General features: G+C 42.0%; 1 protein-coding gene across 1 annotated transcript in view; it reads left to right on the top strand.

The window, feature by feature from the left end:
- The window catches only part of PPP6C (protein phosphatase 6 catalytic subunit), a 30,083-nt gene extending 17,318 nt beyond the window's left edge, over positions 1–12,765 (top strand). The window contains exons 5-7 of the mRNA XM_030207398.1: positions 2,746–2,825; positions 4,416–4,625; positions 12,030–12,765. Of these exons, the coding sequence (XP_030063258.1) occupies positions 2,746–2,825; positions 4,416–4,625; positions 12,030–12,278 (539 nt within the window). The 3' untranslated portion in view covers positions 12,279–12,765. The remainder of the gene's footprint in view (positions 1–2,745; positions 2,826–4,415; positions 4,626–12,029) is intronic.
- Positions 12,766–20,813: the final 8,048 nt, after the last annotated feature.

The following is a 20,813-nucleotide window of genomic DNA, read 5'->3' as shown; positions in this document are numbered from 1 at the left end:
CCATCTCTATGGTTCCCTTTAAGCCAGCTTAGTCTCGGTGGGTGATTTCAACACAGCTTTCGTCTGACATTTTAGAAGTTCTCTCTCGCGCGCTCTCTCTCTCTCTCTCTGTCGAATAAGCAGACGTCTTTGGTGGTTGCAGCCTGATGTTTGATGTGGTTGCGCTGCTGGACAGCAGATGCAGCTTCAAACGGCAACTGGTTCAGCTCCCTTTTCAGTGCAAGCTATTTGAGGATTTGGTGAAGTTGGCGGAAGAACTGGGTGACTCATAGACTCGGTGTCTTCCTGACAACATGTCTACACATTCTTTTCGGTCTGGTCAGGCTTGCCCATGTCGTCTGGGACATCCTAGTTTTCTTCAGCAATCCAGGCAGTGTTTCAGAACTCCCGGCTTCGTTCGTTTGAGATCCTCCGGATTTTTTCTGAAGGAGTGACGGAGATCTCAGTCCTGTCTTTTCTTCATTAGGGGGTTTCTGCCTTCCATACCATTCACCTTTTGTCTCTTCCTGCTTCTTGGATGTTCACCATGTACTCCTATACTATTTGGAAGTGACCAGCAAGTTCTATTGGTCAAATCTTTGCTTCACGCTTTTTTTGGGACCTTATGAAGGTAATTCAGCTTCCAAAGCCACACTTGCTCTCCATTTTTAGATTGGCAGATGCGGGCGTAATGGGGCAATGTCTGGGGTGACCCACTGAACAGAAATGACTTCCTGCATAGCTTCATGCACTGCAAAAGACTGAAGCGGTCTTCTAGTGCTCGCCATTTTAAGATTAGCAGATGGGGTGTTGGTAGGCTCTGAAACAGACATATTCAGAACCTGGAGAGCCTTAGGTATATAGAAAGGTGACTCCTTCTTACGAAACACCCACACTGCATTGGGATCATCAGATTCCTGACATGCTGAGCAGAAATGCCTCCCGTCATAGCCTCATGTTGTCCTGTGGCTCGTCGCAAGAGAGGGGATCAGGTATCAAGAGCCCCGGTGGCTGTTGGCTGAGAGAGGCAATTTCTTCGACTGGCCTCTCTATATGGGACAATCTCTCCCATTGTGGATGACAGTGCTTTCTTCCAGAGCGCACTTGACTTCCTTCCGAGTCCCGTCTAGCTTCCATGGCTGCATTTTGCGGTTTGGCCACCTGGTCCTCTGTCCTGCTGTGGATGGCTTTTGCAGATCATCCACTTGATCTACTGTCCTTCCCTTGCTAGGCATTCCAGGCTTGACGTGGCAGCGCTAGGCATTCCAGGCTTGACATGGCAGTGCATGGAGCCAAAACTTGTGGAGCGTCTCCAGTCTGCTGAGGTTGTAGTACTCCACCCCACTTAAGGACTGCTTTGGTAGATCCCACAAGTCTCTGGATTGATCTGTGGGACACTATGGAAGGTAAAATTAGTCCTTCCCTGATAATTTTCTTTCCATTAGTCCTAACAGATTAATCCAGAGGCCCACCCTTGTTGTTCTGAGTTGTGTTTTCTTCTAGTTGCTTCAGTTTTATCAGATTCCTTAGTTTGATTTTGGCTACAACCAAAAAAAAAAAACCCCAACTCCAAATCAACACAAAAAGGAAAACTTCTGTTACTCTCCCGCAGGATTGGTTGAAGGAGCCTTCATGGGCTTTGTGCAGGCAGTAGAGGGCTTACTATTGGATTTCCTCTTCCATCTTCCACTGCTTTGGTATCAACATTACTGAGGTTAAGGTGGCTGCACATGTCCACGTAGAGAGAACCTGAGGTTTACTATGTCTCCACCTGCTGGTAGAGAGACATAACTCAAGTCTCTGATCTATTGGGACTAATGGAAAGAAAATTATCAGGTAATTTTACCTTCATGAAGTAAAAACATACACTGTAACATTTTTGGAGATTTTTACTCATTACTTACATCATTTGTATGACACAACAGAACGGTTTAGGTCTTGAGCAGTTGTGATGTAAGGGTTACATTCCTGTGCATTTTTTTGTACCTTGAAATGTTTTCCCTTCACCCTGCCCTCCCCCAACACACTTAAAAATAAATAAATAAATGTTTTCCATTTTAATTTTTATTCGTTTTCTTCAAGATCCAAAGCAGTATTCATAAGTACAGCAGGTTTGCAGTTACATCATTGTAAAAAAAAAAAAAAAAAAAAAGACTCAGTGTAAATTGCCCTTTAAATGACTGCATTCATTATTTCTTCATATTCTTAATTCCCTTTAAGAAACACTTTGAGTCCAAAGAGGCACTAAAGGCAGCTCCAAAATATACTTTTTGATTCTGACCAAGGAGTCCACACTTAAATTGTTTAAAAGAGGGGAACTGAAGAAAAAAATTGTAGAATGTTTTAAATAAGGTAGGAAGGCAACTGTCTTTATGGTATAGACAAAATTATATTTTTTTCTCTTGCAGAGTTAAGATGAAAATTGACCCCTTGGTGGATGGCTGCTTTTGCAGAATATTAAATAAAAAAAAATTCAGAGGAATATTGCTTTACAACGTGTTAGTTGTTCAGAGTTAACATAGGGAAGAGACTATGCTGCATGTCGTACTACCTAGTTCATTAAAAAAATAATAATAATCTGTTGCCTTTATACCTAGCGACATAAAGCTGCATTAGTAATAACTCTCAGCAGTTTCACATATAATCACTTTTAAGAGCGGTTATTTGTCACATTTTCTTTCCATGTGTGAAATACTCTCATTAGCTTCTTCTGTTTTTATTGACTTTTAAAAGTGAATCTAAAGATTTTTTTTTTCCCCTTAACAGATGAGTGCCAAACTAAATATGGAAATGCAAATGCCTGGCGATACTGTACCAAAGTGTTTGATATGCTCACAGTAGCAGCTGTAAGTTTTATACTATGGAATCAATGTGTATTTAAAAATGTTTCAATTATAGTTTAGATGGTGATGAAGGTGGCAGTCAATCCGTTGCCTTTGCCTCCTTTCTTGAAGCCCTCTTATATTTGTAGGAGGGTTCCACATTGGGGAAGAGAGGATAACACCCACTCATTTTTCTACTTTTTTATACCCTTTCAACTTTTTGGTTAATCATGCTTTTCCAAAGACTTTGAGATTGTTTGATACTTTTGGGAAGTCTGCATAAAGAAAAAAAAAATCACTTAAATGGAGCATACTTGTCAAAATATAATTTAATCATGGTCTCTTGAATGATAGTTTTAAACTACAGTTTGAAAATACTTACTGAACAATGTAAAATTTTTAAAACATCTTTGGTGTAGAGTTCCCCCAGGAAGACGGTCACAGTACACTTCAACTACACCTTTTTAGTGTTCAAGTGTTTTTCTTTTGGCTAACCATGGAGTCCAAGTTTAGCCAAAAAGCAGTGCCAACCATGTCTAACCTCGGAGTCTAAGGTGAGCTGAAAGCAGTGCCTGTTTTTTTTTATGAGTTGCCGATAGTTGCAGTGACACAGTAGTTGCTAAAAATGCCAGTAATTGAAAGAAAACTGTGGCTGCCACAGCACTTCTGAGGTTCCACAAACTAAAATCCCTGACAACCAGAAACTACCAGCTTGTTTCTTCTACGGCACCCTCTTTCTGTGGACCATGTGCTAGCTCATCGAGCTCCTGTACACCCTCTTCTCACACTTGTTCCTTGAACATACATTTCCAATATCAATTGGTCTCTAGGCCTTGCCACCCTGCAAGCCTTATCCTGACATTTGCAGCCTTGGCTCCCCAAAACAGTTTATATGTTTTGACATTGCATGGCTTTCAGTATGTTTGAGGTACAACTACCTGAAATCAAACATTGCTCTTGTCACACGGAGGGTCAGAAACAGCATAATTCAGATGTCTTGGAAGTTGCACATGATGCTAAATGGGAACAGCAGTTTTTTGGGGGGCTGTGGCTGCAAGCATCAGGGCAAGATAAGTAGGGGATTGAAGAGAACCCCAGCAGTTCCTTAGGCATTCTTCTGTCAGCTCATGCCCAAATTTTGCTCACAAAATATGCACAGAAGTTTACAATCTGCAGTATGCAATGATGCAGAATTCCTCCAGGAGCAGAGTATGGTTTTCCTAGTCTCTTGCCTTTTGCATCAGTCTATGCATTTCAAAAGAAGTAACGATGATTACTGTAAGGGTAGCTTTTTATAAAGCACTTTCCATGGGTATAGTATATTTTACATGCATAAAGTAAGCATTCTTGGGGACGTCACATATGTATTTTATGAAAGTACACCTGCCTCAGAGCAAGTGTAAATCTGTGAGCATTTGCGCACATCATATCCTCTATTAGTGTGTTCATTGGAATCACGTTAATAGGATTAACTATTTTTGTACAGTCTGAGGAGTAAAGGTTTGTTGCCTGTCTTCTAATATGATTTGTTACTAGACTGTCCCAAGTTTTGGTCAGAGATGCTATTTAGCAACTGCTAATGATCATATATAATTGTAAGGTGTTCTCTATCAGTTAATAGATGAGCAGATATTGTGCGTGCATGGAGGATTATCTCCAGACATAAAGACGCTGGATCAGATTCGAACCATTGAACGTAATCAAGAAATTCCTCACAAAGGAGCATTTTGTGACCTTGTATGGTCTGATCCAGAGGACGTTGATACCTGGGCGATTAGCCCAAGAGGAGCAGGCTGGTTGTTTGGAGCAAAAGTCACCAATGAGGTAAAATGAATATCATTGAACTTTTATGTACTATTAATCTTATTGTAGCCAATAGGTTTAAAGAGACAGTTTACATTTACAATGAATTAAAAAAACAAACAAACAAAGCCCTTGGCTGCACAACGGGTCATTGGGTGGGAAATCTGAGCTTGCATCCCAGGCTAAACATCTGTTCTTCAGGCTATCTGTAGCTCACAGTCACCCCCCCCCCCCCCCCCCCCATGGGGACTACCGATTATCTTGAGCACTCTTGTAGTGGATTTCAGAGGGAGCTGATAGAATTAAAAAAAAAAATTTTTTTTAAGGTATGTATGTGTGCCTTTATTTGTATTGTTACTGGTTGGAAACCCACTTAATTCCTGGAAAAAGGAAGCCTATAAAGCACCAATATATCTTATAGAATAAATGTAAAGAAACAAACTCAAGTTAAATAAGCCATATAGCCCACGTTTAAAGAAGAAGAAACAATATTTAAAAGGAAGAAAAGTCAAGAACATAGGGTCCTACATATGCTGCCTCAAATACAGACTCCTATCCCCCCCCCCCCCCAAAAAAAAAAAGAAAATCCCCACTACCGTAGGCTGCTATTTATCATACAAAAAGCTCAAGCAAGAATTTTTGCATTTATTAGAGTCTGCTAAAAAAAAAACATAGCTGCCCCCCCCCCCCCCCTTTAAGTTGCAAGACATTTACAAGGAAAGAAGATACTGCCCATGTGATTACACAAGGAAGGCTCTTCTTTGAGACTGTGTAGTCCTAGCGACATCCAGAAAAAGCTTAACTTGGCCACAAATAAATAAGATTTCAACATCACCAGTTTATCCTGTGATATAAGAGACTAGAAGAGTGGCTCACATAGTAATCAAATCTTGGATGTCTTCTAGAAACCCAATAAGGAAATCTTGTGTGATTTTGAAGAAAAAAATAATGTCTGGAAAAAATAACCCCAAAATGTCCTACTGCAACAGAAACTTCTGCTGGAAATTTGAGACATTTCTGAGTACTTTTATTTTTCAACTGCATGGAGTTTCAGCACATCGACCTCTCAAACAGTAGAGCTCTTAATGAAACCCCAGAATTCATTAATCCAGCAGCTCAGTGACCTCGAGGATTTTGTGAATGCATCAAGGTTGAAGGGCACTTCTTGAACAAAAATTATGAATTTAAGGAAAAAAAAAGTTATGCAAATGTATTTTCAAAGGTCATACTAAATGTTTAAACAGTTGTAGAGGAGTGAGCAAAACGGCAGCAGCTGTCTGAAGCTCCGGGAACCCCCGCTCCAAATCGGGTAAATAGCAAGTCACAACGCGTACAAAGTGCCCTCCATTGAAAAAACTAAGTGACCGGCTGCATGGACAAGTTCGTCCATAAATCCCCCACTGAAATGGCACAGAAAACCGGGATAAAAACGAGGGGAAAAGTTGGAGGCGGAGAAAACAAAATGGCGGACGGCTCCGCTTTAGCAACGCCGGCATTTACGGAGATACAGCTGGAACAGCTAACAGCAGCGGTGGTTAGCGCCTTAGATCCGCGCTGGGACGCACTGTCTAAACGTCTGGAGGCCATCCAAACTGGGCTCGATGGATTGGAGACTAGAACGGGAGACCTTGAGGTGAGAGTGGCGGCGCTCGAAGATGACACCCATGCAAAAGGCCCCGATATTGCCCAATTACAACTGCAGCTGGCGGAACATGCCGCTAAGCTGGAGGACCTCGAAAACAGGTCCAGACGGAACAACACAAGGATAGTGGGGATCCCAGAGCGGATACAGGATAGAAACTTATCAGACTAGCTGGAGAACTGGCTTTCAAAAGAGCTAGCCCTGACTGACTCCACAGGCCACTTAGTTATCGAGAGGGCCCACAGAGTAGGGCGCCGATTGGAAAACTCCCAGCGCCCCAGAGTGGTAGTGGCAAAGCTCATGAACTTCCGACATAAAGTGGAAATACTGCAAGGATTCCGCCAGAAAAGAGAGTCTTTATGCTTTGAAGGACAGAGGATAATGATTTTTCAAGACTTCTCTCAGAAAGTACAAGAGCAGAGACGGGCGTTCCACCCGCTTTGTGCGCAATTGGCACAAAAGAATGTAAAGTTTGCGTTAATGTATCCCGCACAATTGAAGATACGACATCAGGACGCGTGGAAGCACTTTCAAACTGTGGCAGTGGCACAGGCCTTTGCAACTGACCAAAAACTTGGCAAAAAGTCATAAGCGATATATCTGGAGGGCTGAAGAAATGGCAACATATGATTGGACTAAAAGGTGACTGTTAATAATTTTGATTGTTTGGAGACGAGTGGGGGCATCCCTCTGCAGAATCCGGAATTCCAGATCCGTAAGTAGCTTACGGAACAGGAAGGGGTAGAAGAGAGAAGGGAGACCGAAGGAAGGGGTAGGTGATGGGGGAAGGGGGGGAGAACTCGTCCATGTATTGGTATAATAGAGAGGGAACCTGGTTATGGGTGAGAAGAAGTCGATGTAAAGGGGGGGAAATACAAAGCGAAAGACTGAGGTGGCATGGTTGGCTTAGAAAAACAGTAAAAACTAAGATAATATATAGAATAATCCAAGTGACAAAAACCCTGGGTAGGGACGAGAGCAAATTAAAAGGAAAACCCAGAGAGGGTGTCAACCTATTTTATATTAAACAAGCAACATCATGCCGGTCAGATTAGTGTCCTGGAATGTGGGAGGCATTAGTTCCCCCATAAAAAGATCTAAAATATTGACGGAATTAAAGCGACACAAAGCAGACATAGTGTGCCTACAAGAGACCCGACTCACGGAGATAGAACACACTAAATTAAAGAGGTCCTGGGTAGGGGAGAGCTTCGCGGCGACTCCACAAGGTAGGAGAGGAGGGGTAGCGGTATTGTTCCGGAAGGGGCTCAACTATAAAGCTCAATTGTTGTCTAAAGGAGTACAAGGGAACTATATAATTTTACGAGTGTGGTTACAAGGCATTGAATTCATCTTGGTAGGAATATATGGACCAACGACACACGACCCACAGTTTTATAAAACAATTATAGGTCACTGTTTGGGGAATCACAATAAACAACTGGTGATAATGGGAGACCTTAACATGGTAGCAGATCCCGAGATTGACTGTATGAACCCCACATCCCAGCATTATGCGGGATACAGAGTACAGGAATTTCAAGCCCTCTCTCAGGCTCTTGACCTCATAGATGTTTGGAGAACATTACATCCCGGGGAAAAGGATTTTACACACAGGTCCAGAGCTCACGGCACATTAGCCCGACTAGACTACATTTTAGTAGAACGTACAATGTTCCCTCAAGTAAGAACTGCAACTATTGGTCCCGAGGTGATTTCCGATCATGCGTTAGTATGGATAGACTTGGAAACGTCGGCCAACGGGAGGGGAGGGAGGGGATGGCGATTTCCAGCTCACATGGCCACGGATCCCCAATTTAAAAGTATTTAACAGAAAAATGGGAGGACTATGCGGAGAATAATAAAGATCACGCGCATGGCCAACCCATATTGTTTTGGTCTGCCTCTAAGGCAGTACTAAGGGGGGAAATTATCACCTTTTGTAGCCTAAAACGGAAGATAAGAGCACAAGCTATACTAAATTTGGAGGAGCAAATGAAGAGAGCCAAGCAAAAACACATACAACACCCAACCCGAGTTACACTAGAAAATTTGAAGGCCGCGCAAGTGGCACTTAATTCACTTTTACATGAGAGAGAGAACAAATCCGCACTGTATTACAAATATAAGTTGCAGAGATTCTGGAACCGCCCAGGGAGACTCTTGGCAAGGCTTGTTAAAAACTGGGGGAGACCCAGGTCAATAGCGGCACTAAAGGACATACGTGGGAATATAACCACAGATAGGAAAGAAATTGGGAAGATGTTCACTGAGTATTTTTCAGCGTTATACTCAGTAGGGCAGGGGCCGGCGAGTAAACACCTCTCTGAATATCTTAAAAATGCAGGACTAGCTCAGATACCCCAAGAAGGCTTAGATGGGTTAAACAGCCCAATAACATTGTTGGAGATACAAAGGGCTGTAAAATCCCTAAAACGACAGTCGGCCCCGGGTCCAGATGGGTATTCTGGGGAATACTGCAAAATGTTACCCCCAGACGCGCTGGCATCACTATTGGAATATCATGAAGAGATAGTAAACACCGGGGAATTTCCCCTACATACAAATACGGCGCTTATCACAATGATCCCCAAACCCGGCAAACCGGCTGATGAAGTAGGCCCTTACAGGCCAATTTCCCTGCTAAACTTTAGACGTGAAATTGCTAGCTAAGGTATTGGCTGAGAGATTGGCCCAGTGGCTACCCATGCTTATAGGCCCAGAACAGGTGGGGTTTGTGCGGAAGCGACAGGCAACACATAATGTTAGGAAGTTGCTGCTTGCGATAGCATCCTGCCACAGCATGGGAGAATCTGCTATGGTGATTAGTTTGGACGCAGAAAAGGCATTTGACCTGGTGAGGTGGGACTTCCTATTCTCAACTTTAGAAAATATGGGCATACAAGGCTGGTTGGTGCAAGCTGTTAAGGCTTTATATTGTAACCCAAGGGCGAGGGTGATAGTGAATGGAATCAATGAAGAGGAGTTTACAATCGAGAAAGGAACACGGCAAGGTTGCCCGTTGTTGCCCTTGCTATTCATATTGGCGCTGGAACCGCTGATTAGAGTGGTGAAAGCTGTAAAGAAAGTCGAGGGTGTAAGAGTAGCGAATCAAGAAGTGAAGATTTTAGCCTATGCAGATGATCTGATGATAACTCTAACTAATCCAGATCATTCATTGGAAGTGTTGTTGGAATACATAGACCAGTATGGCCAAATATCGGGGTTCAAATTAAACAAAGCTAAATCCTATGTTCTCACGCTAGGTCCAGAAACACCAAACGTTAAGGACAAGACCATGCCACTGCAAAGAGCAGCAGAAACAATTAAATACTTAGGAGTGTATATTCCCTCAGACCTTACAAAACTATACGACCAAAACATACGCCGACTGATCAAAGATACTGAGTTAAGTCTTGCAACTTGGGCCTCATTGCCACTCTCTCTGAGGGGAAGAATCGCGTTATATAATATGATGATTATTCCTAGATGGCTGTATGTACTTCAGACAATACCAGTATATTTAAGAAGGTCAGATGAGAAAAAAATAAACACACTGATACAGCGATTCTTGTGGCAGGGAAAGAGGGCGCGCCTTTCAATAGAGACATTGCAGATCCCGGTGTAATATGGGAGGCTGGGACTACTTAGTATTAGATATTTCAATGTGGCATGCGGCATGAGACACATAAATGATTGGTTCAGATCTACCCAAGAATATTCCAACACAGACTTAGAATTGCAAATGACGCCGGGGGTACACTTTAGCAATTATTTACATGGGACAGGAGCCCGTATTCCAGTCATACTAAGAGAAACTAGTATTATGCAGACGGCCCGGGCAGCATGGAGATGGGTCTGTCGTATGCACAAATTTGCCCCAAATGTAACCCCATTCCTCCCTATATGTGATAACACAGCATTTATCCCAGGGCAGCTATACTCAGTCTTTCGCAGATGGGAGAGAAGGGGAATAAAGTATGTATTGCAAGTGGTTACAGAAGAGGGACGCATGAAACCCTTCTTGGTCCTGAAGGAGGAATTTGCATTGCCAGATACAGAGATTTTTTATTATGCTCAATTAAAACATTATGTGACATCATTAAGTTGGGAACATTTGGCAGAGGATGTTCAAGAAGAACTTTCGGCAGCCCTTTCGCTGGAGTCGCAACAGAAAGTGCCCCTCTCCTTTTACCATAAGCACATCAGAGATACAATGCCAGAACCAAACTATAAAAAACTGGAGGCTGACTGGCAACAAGACTTGAGAGTTAACATAACAACAGAAACAATTAAGACATTTGTCTTGACCATTCCCAAGCGCTCGGTATGGGTGGGACACTGGGAACAACAGTATAAATTTGCTTTCCGTCTTTATATACCACCTCGGAGAGCCTTTTATATGGGACTCTCGCCATGGGGAGAGTGCCCCAAATGTGGATCAGATGGTGCAACATTGGGCCACATGTTTTGGTCCTGCAAAGGAATCCACAAATTTTGGAAAGATTTGGTACAGAATATATCTACACTATGGCAGAATAAGTGGGAATGTGAATCAACGTTATTATTCGGTCAATTAAGACTTAGACACCCGATTCCAAAAGGATACAAAAACTTCATCAATAAAGCTATTGTGGTCGCCAGACAAGTCATTTTGAAAGAATGGCTGATGCACAAATATCCCACAGTGATACAATGGCGAACACAGATGATACACTTGATGCGTATGGAACGAATTGGAATCAAGGACATGAACTCGAGTGCAGGGGAAGAATTACAACAGATATGGTCCCCTTTTTGGAACACTTTGTCAGCTCCGGCCAGGAGTTACCTATTGAATATATAGAGACTTAAAATGGAGGGAGGGATGGGGAGGGATGTTATGTGGGGGGGGGGGGAGGGGGGAGGGGTTAAAGGGGTAGGTAAGAAGAAGGTGGGAGTGGGGGTTGGTGAAAGGGGGGAAGGGGTTTTGACAAAGTCGAATAGGTTAATACAAGTTATGTTGAGAAGTTACATTATATTTATTGGAAATAACAAAATACTGGTATGTGGCATAGGGAGGGAGGAAGGGAGAAAATGCAAATGAAAATAAGAACATTTACAACTGTGCTTTATCTGTTGGTATAGTCGTTCGACTGTCTTTGGGTTTTATGCAATATGTTGACCAATGTCAAATTTAAGTCGATGTACATCAATAAAAAAGATTCAAACATAAACAGTTGTAGAGTGTGTTGAAACTATGCAAGGGGGTCCCTTCTTTTTTTTTTTTACGGTCACACGTGTATATTTTGTGACCAATGTTAAATACTGCCCTTCTTTAGAGTTCACCAGAATCAAAAATCTTTAGTGCAGAGTAGTGAAAGCAGGTTACTTGGATGCTACCAACAACTGTAAAGCATAGTGGATGATCAAAAGTGATTTACTACTACATCATTTCTATAGCGCTACTAGGTGTACGCAGTGCCTGTAGCTGCATTGGGTTGCAGTCTTGTTCCATTTATGGAAAGCCAGAATGAGTCACAATGACCTGTGTTTTATTATTTAGGTGGAAAGCTATTTCCGCTATACTGCCATGATGTGCTTGGACTCCATGGGCATTGCTGTAACGAAATGGGTCCCTGCTTACAGCCAATTTTACTAACTATTCTTTGCTTACAGCCAGTTTTACTAACTGAACATGTCAATGACTGAAATTTCACTATTGTAGCCCATGACTTTCATTCTGTTTATTCCCTGAGGAACTGTAACTTTTTTTTTTTTTTTTCTCTTTTGGAATTTTGCAGTTTGTTCACATCAACAACCTGAAACTTATCTGCCGTGCCCATCAGCTGGTACACGAAGGCTATAAATTTATGTTTGATGAGAAGCTGGTGACAGTTTGGTCAGCTCCTAACTATTGCTACCGCTGCGGGAACATTGCATCGATCATGGTCTTCAAAGATGTAAATACCAGAGAACCAAAGTTATTCCGGGCTGTTCCAGATTCAGAACGTGTAATCCCACCTAGAACGACTACTCCGTATTTTCTCTGAGGCTTCCCATCGCCCCGTTTCCCTATTTCCTTTATTTTTTTATTGAGCACTTCGCTGCTGAAATGCTGTCTTGCCTTTTTTTATCTAAATTTATTGTACAGTATGATGTCTATAGTAATATATCTGTACCATGTTCAATTTCCCTCCATTCAGTATTCAAATTGTCTTCAATGTTTAAATATGAAATGCAAAAGAGCAGTGGAGAGTAGCCACAAAGCTGGCAGAAGTTACACCTTTATTACAAACATTTGGTGAACTTATACAGATATAAAGGTTTGTTTGTTTTGTATTTTTAGGCTTTAGCCAGCTTTGTTTTTTCTCTGTTCTTTTTTGCATTTTATTTTGATACATGCAGCTGATTTTTCCTCTCATGTTTGAATTGTTCATTGTTCAAATCACCATGTAGGACCTCGGATGCAATTTTTATTTCGGCATTGAGACAAAGTACTTTTTTTTTTTTTTTCCCCCCAACCACCTGCTTCTTAAATGCAACAAGGTTGAATTCTTTATTTAAGTTAGTAAGGTTTGTATGAATGTTTCCCTCCTCCCCCTTTTTTTTTTCTTTTAAATAAATTTCAGCAGCAAAGTTTAGTGCACATGATGGACAATTAACGTATTGTGTTCCATACACATGTCCGAGATGTAAAACTTTTTGTTTTTCTGTTTCGGATATTGTTTTAAGTGGATATATAAAATATTGTGACCCAAAGGACTGCCTTCTTTTTATTTGTTTTAAATATTGATTTAAAATACAACTACAGCTATTGAACTTGTACATTAAAATAATTGTACTGATCGCTTTTCCCCCCCAGACTTTGTATTTTAATAAAGTAATATCTTAAATGACATCCCACCTATAGTATAAATATTAAAAATAAAAGTGCATTGTCAGATTTTATGAACATGTATTTTATTTTTCTGAAAATGGTGAAGTTGTGTTTTTTGTGGGATGTCTTTTTTTTTTTTTTTTTTTTTTTTCTTTTGTTTTAGGCTGCTGTACTGGAAGTTTGTGTCTTGAGGGTAAAGTACAATGCTTTGGAAAACAGAAAATGCCTGTAATGACAATGTGACTATACAGCACCATGTGCATGGGGGACAAGTTGAGACATTTCTGCTTTTGCATGTGGGGAGAATGTAGCCTTTTTTCCCTTAAAGTTGATAAGAGAATTGGAACCACATCTCCAGACTTGCAGTGCTGTCAAACTGAATCAGCCTGGCTTCTTGAGCTAGAATTGTAGGGTCATACTGTGTTTCTTAAGCAGTGGCTTCCAAACCTGTCCTGGTGGACCCCCAGCCACTCTAGTTTTCAGGATATCCTCGGTGAATATGTATGAGAGATTTGCATACGCTACTGCATGCATATTCATGCTGTCCTGGAAACCCAGCAGCCTGGGGTCCTTCAGGACAGGTTTGAGAGCCATTGTTCTAAAAGTTTACAATACCACAGAACAGGCAAACTGATTTATCTTTCCAGAGCTACCTGTAAACCATTGATGTACCTTCTAGATAGGTCATTCTAACCATTTTAAGCGGGGATAGTGAGTAGCTTTTTGCTTTAAGCAAAATTCAGACAGTGGCAGGAGGGAGTGTGCCAGCCTCACCAATTTCTAACCTCCCCCTGGCCTGTCAGATGCTGCAAACATTACTTAGTATTGTGCTGCAGTGGTGCAGTACCTAGTTATTTTTGTATTTTACTGAAGGTAGCTGGTGGTCTATGCTGTCATTGTATTCTGTGTACCAGCTTCTTTGAATATGTGTATGTATTTTTTGTACTAATTTATTTAAATGTTATTCTATGAATAATAATAATTTAGTGTACGCTAAATATTGGTGTGTGCTAATGCTAAAGACACCCATATGGATATCTCTAGTATTAGTGTGTGCTAATTTTTAGCGCACACTAAAAAGTGCACCTACAGTGTGGCTTAGTAAACAGGACCTTTGATTTGGTAGGGAAATCAATGTTCTCAAATTGTTCTAATAACCTATCAGCTGGTAAACTGGGGGTTGCTGCTGGACTGAAGGGGGGTGTTCAAGAGAGATTGAGAAGGGGAGGGGGGTTTTAAATATAGAAAAAAAAGGGAGAGATATCTGAGTTGGGCACTGACAGCTTAAAGGCAGGTGAAGGAGGTGGCAGGACCTAGGGAGGGGGGAGGGGCCCAGATCACTGTCACTCTGCCTGTGCTTAAGTATATAAATTAAGGTCTTTATGTCACTAAATGCTTTGTCAAGACTACTGACCATTTTTTTTTTTTAACCTTTATATTTAAATCTGTTTATTAAGTTTTACAAAGTGAACATAGAAGGAACATTTCTAATACATAGAAAAATCTATGACAAAATCTCCACGACAAATCAAATCAATACATTGCGAAGGGCAAAGGGCCTTGTGTCTGATAGCCCCGTGTCTATAGTACCTCCTTCCATATTTAATCATTTGTATTAAAGATCATACAAACATTAAACCTTAAATAACACATTTACATTATCATGGCAGATACTCCAAAAACATTCCAGAATGCTAACCACCATTGTATGCAAACCATATTAACCTTTATTCCCCCCCCCCCCCTTCCCAGTCCTCCCTACCCCTTCCTACCCTCCCACCCAGATATCTTTATTACGTTTACCTCCCCTCAACCGGCTCTAACCTATCATGTGAGTGAGTTGACCAATAAGCTACGAGCTCTACCCGAGATCGCCTGCACGTATGGTTCCCAGACCTCCCAAAAGCGGCGTCTACTTTTTGGACTATTGTGCACACTTCGTGCCTCCATTGTCACCAGTGAATGTAACATATTTCTCCATAGCCAGTATGAGGGCCCCACGTCCTGGGTCCAATGTTGCAATATGCTTTGTTTCCCAATCACAATAGCCTTATATAGGAATAATCTCTCCATAGGTCTCAAGTCTTTCCCACTCCCACCTAGTCCTAGCACTATGCTTCGTGGCAGCAAACTTATCTTTTTATATAACAGGGACTCACAGAATTCCATAATCTTACCCCAAAACTTCCTAATTTCAGGACATTCCCATAGCATATGATATAGGGACGCTCTCTGAAAATTACATTTAATACACTTAGGCTCTTGTATATTTCCAGTATAGTATGCCTGTATGGGGGAGAAATACCCTCTCAAGATTATCCTAAATTGTATCTCCCTGTGTCTAGCACTGGTCACCTTGTATGCAATCTCCTTCAGAAACTGGGCAATGTCACCGCTCCTAATCTCCACCCTCATATCTGCTGACCACCTCCTGGCCACCTCTTCGTAATCTCGCTGCACCATTACCATACCCAGTTGTCTATAAAGCACAGACACCGAGGTCTGCTCTCTGCCCGGAGGCAAGAATAAATTCGACAATAAGTCATATATCCCTCTATCATACTTGTTCCTTTGCAAGTGCGATATATAGCTATGGAGCTGAAGATAGTCATACCAACTCACATGTTCAGTTCCCACCATATCTACTAGGCCCTCCCGAGTGATTATCTCCCCCGAATCCTGTATCACATCCGCCACCAACACTACTCCTTCCCGTGTCCAACTCATTAACCTCTTTTGGTTCCCCCCTTGCCCAAAGTCCGCATTCCCCGCTAACGGAAGCATATCCGTACTATATGGATTCTTATTCAAACGTTGCAATATATACTGCCATGTGCGTCTCATGGGTTGTAATAATACGTGTTGGCTCCACCCCTTAGAGAGCACTTCACTCTTAGCATGCAGCATATAATACGGATGATATGGCCTGAACAATTCTTTCTCATAGCTCCATGCTGTATACTCCTGTGTTTCTAATATCCAGTCTGCCAAATGTCTCGACAAACAGGCCCAGTTATATTGTTTAATGTCTGGCAATCCGAGGCCCCCCTCTGCTCTTCTCCCATGCAAAAATTCCAACTTAACTTTAGCCTTCTTCCCTCCCCAGCAGAACCGGGACACCATCCTACGGAGTTTCTTAAGATCTTTTGTTAGTAACAGAATTGGCAGCTGTCGCAGAACATATAGCCATTTTGGAAAAATCATCATGGCAAACAGCCCTACCCTACCGCTCAACGATAGAGGCAACCCCTCCCACAAAGTCAACTGGTGTTTCGTATGATGTAACAGTTCATCCACATTCCTTCTATATAATCGACTCAAATCCCCTGTTAGAATGATACCCAGATATTTAAACTCATTATCCGCCCATCTCAACGGGAACTCTCCTCTCCATTGCTCTCTTACTATATTAGAGGTGGGCAATCCCTCCGACTTCTGGGTGTTCAATTTGAATCCTGAAAATGCCCCATATTCGGCAAAAACCTCCATCAACACCGTCAACGACTGCTCAGGTCGAGCCAGATGAACCAAAAGATCATCGGCAAAGGCCGAGATCTTAAATTCCCTACTACCCAATTTCACTCCTTCAATCTCTGGGTTCCCCAAAATTTCCCGAATCAAGGGATCCAATGTAATGGCAAAAAGTAATGGGGACAGGGGGCATCCCTGTCTAGTTCCTCGATTAATCACAAAACTTTGAGAGTACGATCCATTAACCAACACTCTCGCTGCCGGATTCTTATACAATATTGATATCGCTTGAGTGAAATATCCCTCAAATCCATACGCTCGCAGTGAGGCAAATAGAAATTCCCACTCAACCCTATCGAATGCCTTTTCGGCATCGAAACTAATCAATAATGAATCCCCTCCTTCCCTACGCATCCTGTCCATTGTGGCTAAAATCAGTCTAATATTTTTCACACTCTGTCTCCCCTGAACAAACCCGACTTGAGGGGCTGCCACTATCTTAGATAACACTCTGGCCAATCTCGATGCTAGTATCTTCGCCAATAATTTCGCCTCGTAGCTAATTAAAGATATTGGTCTATAGGAGTCGGGGAGTATCGGATCCTTCTCTGGTTTCAGAAAAACCATAATATCCGCAAGACGCAAGGACTGTGGGAGCTCCCCCGATTCAACCGAAGTGTTGAAAGCATTGACAAGGGGTTCTCCTATATCTAACCCTAGTATTTTATATAGCTCTGCCCTAAAGCCATCCGGCCCTGCTGCCTTATGTAGTGCACTGCCTCTGATTTCTCTAAGCACCTCATCCACTTCTATCTGTTTGTTTAGCTCCATCCTCTGTTGCTCCGTAATTCTAGGCAGAGTGACATTCTCAAGATACATATCTGGATCTAGATCATCAGCATCATTCTTTGCATACAACCTCTCATAATAATCATGAAACACTTTCTGAATCTCTGCATCGGTGTGTACTAGTGCCCCCCCTTGATTCTTGATCGCCATCACTCTTCTCTGTCCCCTCGCTCTTTTCACTAATCTTGCCATCATTTTCCCTGGCTTATTGCTGAACTTATGTAATTGAAATTTATAATAAACAGCAGATTTACTTGCTCTCTGATGCAGCAACTCATTCAAGGACGCTTGTGTGGCCAGGAGTTGATCCCCGACCCGACCTCCAGAATGCTGCCCATATGCCCTTCTTAAATGTACTAACTGTTTCCCCAGTCTTATGATTGCTTGATTTCTCTGTTTCTTCTTCCTGGCACTAAACGCAATTATTTCACCTCTTAATACAGCTTTCCCTGCTTCCCAGTAAAGGGTCGGTGTGTTTACATGGGGGGCATTATGAATTGTATATTCTTTCCATCTCCCCCTGATATATGTCCAAAATTCTGGATCGTAATACAGATCCAGGGGGAAGATCCAGCGATACTGTTTGCTTTGTAGCTGCTGATCCCTGTATTTGATATATATAGCCGCATGATCCGATATTATCGTCGACTACTGACCATTTTAGTAGCTGCCCTCTAGACTGACTCCATTCTGTTTATATCTTTTTGAAGGTGTGGTCTCCAGAATTGTACACAATATTCTAAATCAGATCTCAGCAGAGTCTTATACAAGGGCATCATCACCTCCTTTAAACTACTGGCCATTCCTCTCCCTATGTACCTAAGCATCCTTCTAGCCTTTGCTGTAAATGTTTTCTACCTGTCTGACCACTTTAAGACATATGATTACACCTGTCACGAAGCGCATAGCCACTCACCTGGGGTTACCCTGCGGCCACTTAGAGGGTCTATCCCCAGCACAGCTCAGGTCTGCCTGCACCTGTTGCTTGGGCTCTACACTAGCACCCTCCTTCCACTGGCTGGGTCACAAGCGCCTCTGGGTGAGTCTCCCGCTCTCAAATTATCCCCAGTGATTTCTAGCTTACAGGGGCCACACTCCCAGTGGCCCCACAGTTTCCAGAAAGCACTCGCAGACCCAACACACAAACTACCAGGACTCTTTATCAGTCCAGACAAGCAGAACGAACAAACATATGTTTATTCTCAGAACTTGGAACAGTGGACAAAAATAACAAATAGCAAACAGTAACAAGTAACTGAAAAATGGATTAGAAAACTAACTAAATATGTACGTACTTCCTAGAAAGTACCTGGGGAGATCAGGACATATATAACTGTTCATAGAGCTTCAGCAAAGAGCTCTTTCCCAAACTGGTTACATCACTACAGGCACTTTCTATTATCTGTGTGCCAACTAAAAGAAAGAGAAGTCAGTCCTCTGTAATAGCTTTAAGCACAAACATGCACCATCTGCTGGCCAAACAGGATAAATACACTTCAGACATATTTAAGACAGGAACATATCCAATACATTTTACAGGCTTAAAACAGTTTCTTCAGAACATCCAAGTCCCGCTCCTCTTTCATGCACAGAAGTTCTTCACTGTACCATTCCATTAGGATTTGCAGCCCAAATGCATGACTCTTTTAAAACAAATAGGAGGAAATATTTTTTCACTCAAAGAATAGTTAAACTCGCTGTCGGACGATGTGGTAACAGTGGTTAGCATATCTGGATTTTAAAAAGGTTTGCACAAGTTCCTGGAGGAAAAGTCCATAGTCTGTTATTGAGATGGACATGGAAGAAACTACTACTTGCCCCGGGATTGGTAGCATGGATTGTTACTATTATTTTGGTTTCTGCCAGGTACTTGTGACTTGGATTAGCCACTGTTAGAAGCAGGATACTGGACTAGGTAGACCATTGGTCTGACCCAGTATGGCTATTCTTATATTCTTAAATCTTAACTCTGAAATTCTGGACTATTCTTCAAACTTTGCTAGGTCCTTCCTCATGTTATCTACACCATCAGACGTGTCTGTTGGAGGTTTTGTTGTTATCCTCAGAGAGACAGACCTTACCAGACATGTTAAAAAGAACCAGCCCAAGAACCAAACCTTGTGTATTGATAACACCCCTTTCCTCAGAGTGAGCTCCATTTAATGCTACCGTCTATCGCCTTACATTCAACCAGTTCCTAACCCAGTCTATCACTTTAGTTCTCATTCTGAGGGCACTCAGTTTATTTATTAGTCGTCTATTTGGAGCCGTGTCAAAGACTTTGCTAAAATCTAAATACACCACATCTAGCACGCACTCTCGATTCAATTCTGTAGTCATCCAATCAAATAAATTAATCAGATATTTCTGACAAGACCTGCCTCTAGTGAAACCATGTTGCCTTGGGTCCTTTAATCTATTGGATTCCAGAAATGCCACTATTCTCTGATATAAAAGCAATTCCATTAATTTACCTACCACAGAAGTCAGACTTACTGGCCTACTTTTGTGGAGAGAGACAAATGCCCTTCTCCAGTCCTCCAGTATTAAAAAGGTCAGCCGGTGAAGCTGCCAGAACTTCCCGAAGTTCCTTCATTATTCTCAGATGTATGCCATCTGGCTCCATTGCTTTGTCCACCTGTGAGTAGCTTTTAGAATCCAGATGATGGGAACCTATTTAAAAAAAAAATAATGGCTCTGATGTTGAGGCTACCAAAGGTACCCAGCACCCCAGAGAAGGCACTTTGGCCTTCACCTTTTGTGGGAACTGTATTGATCCAGTCATACTAATATTTACAGGAGGTGTGCACGGAAAGGGACCCTACCCTATCACCCTGAGAAAGAGGACAAAAGTAGATAATGGAACATGAATTCATTCAATAAAGGGAGCATAGCACTGAAACACTGGTCACTGATGTATTGCATTCACACAAGAAGAAGATAGTGGCCCCAGTACTGTTGTATAATTTTAATGCATCTCTAATCTTCAATTTGATATGGAAGGGCAATGTTTTTTTTAATGTTATGATCCTGCTGGGACAAACATGGTAGCAACAGGGTCTTGGTCCTGATCGGCTATGTCAAGGATTGGGCCGACATCTGAGACAGATTATGTCATCTACCGAACCCTACTTAAGCCTACCTCTGCTTGCATAGGACACTGTAGCGTTAATTCCCTCAGCTGTGAGCTTACCTTGTGATTCTCCATTGTTTGTACATGTAGCACAGTGTGAGTTCTTTCTCTGTGTGGTTAGTCTTTCATCCTTTGCTGTTTGAATCTGTGAGAACTGGCTCCTTATGCTGCAGCTCAGCTGTGAGCTGCTTCTCTGTGTGGCTTCCTTTAACCCTTTGTGTATGTGTGGTTTTTGTTTGAACCTGTGTGAATTAC

The sequence above is a fragment of the Microcaecilia unicolor genome, chromosome 6 (genome assembly GCF_901765095.1).
Source record: "Microcaecilia unicolor chromosome 6, aMicUni1.1, whole genome shotgun sequence".
Lineage (NCBI taxonomy): Eukaryota > Metazoa > Chordata > Amphibia > Gymnophiona > Siphonopidae > Microcaecilia > Microcaecilia unicolor.
Note: the sequence above shows the minus strand (reverse complement) of the source record. Positions and strands in the feature narration are given on the sequence as shown.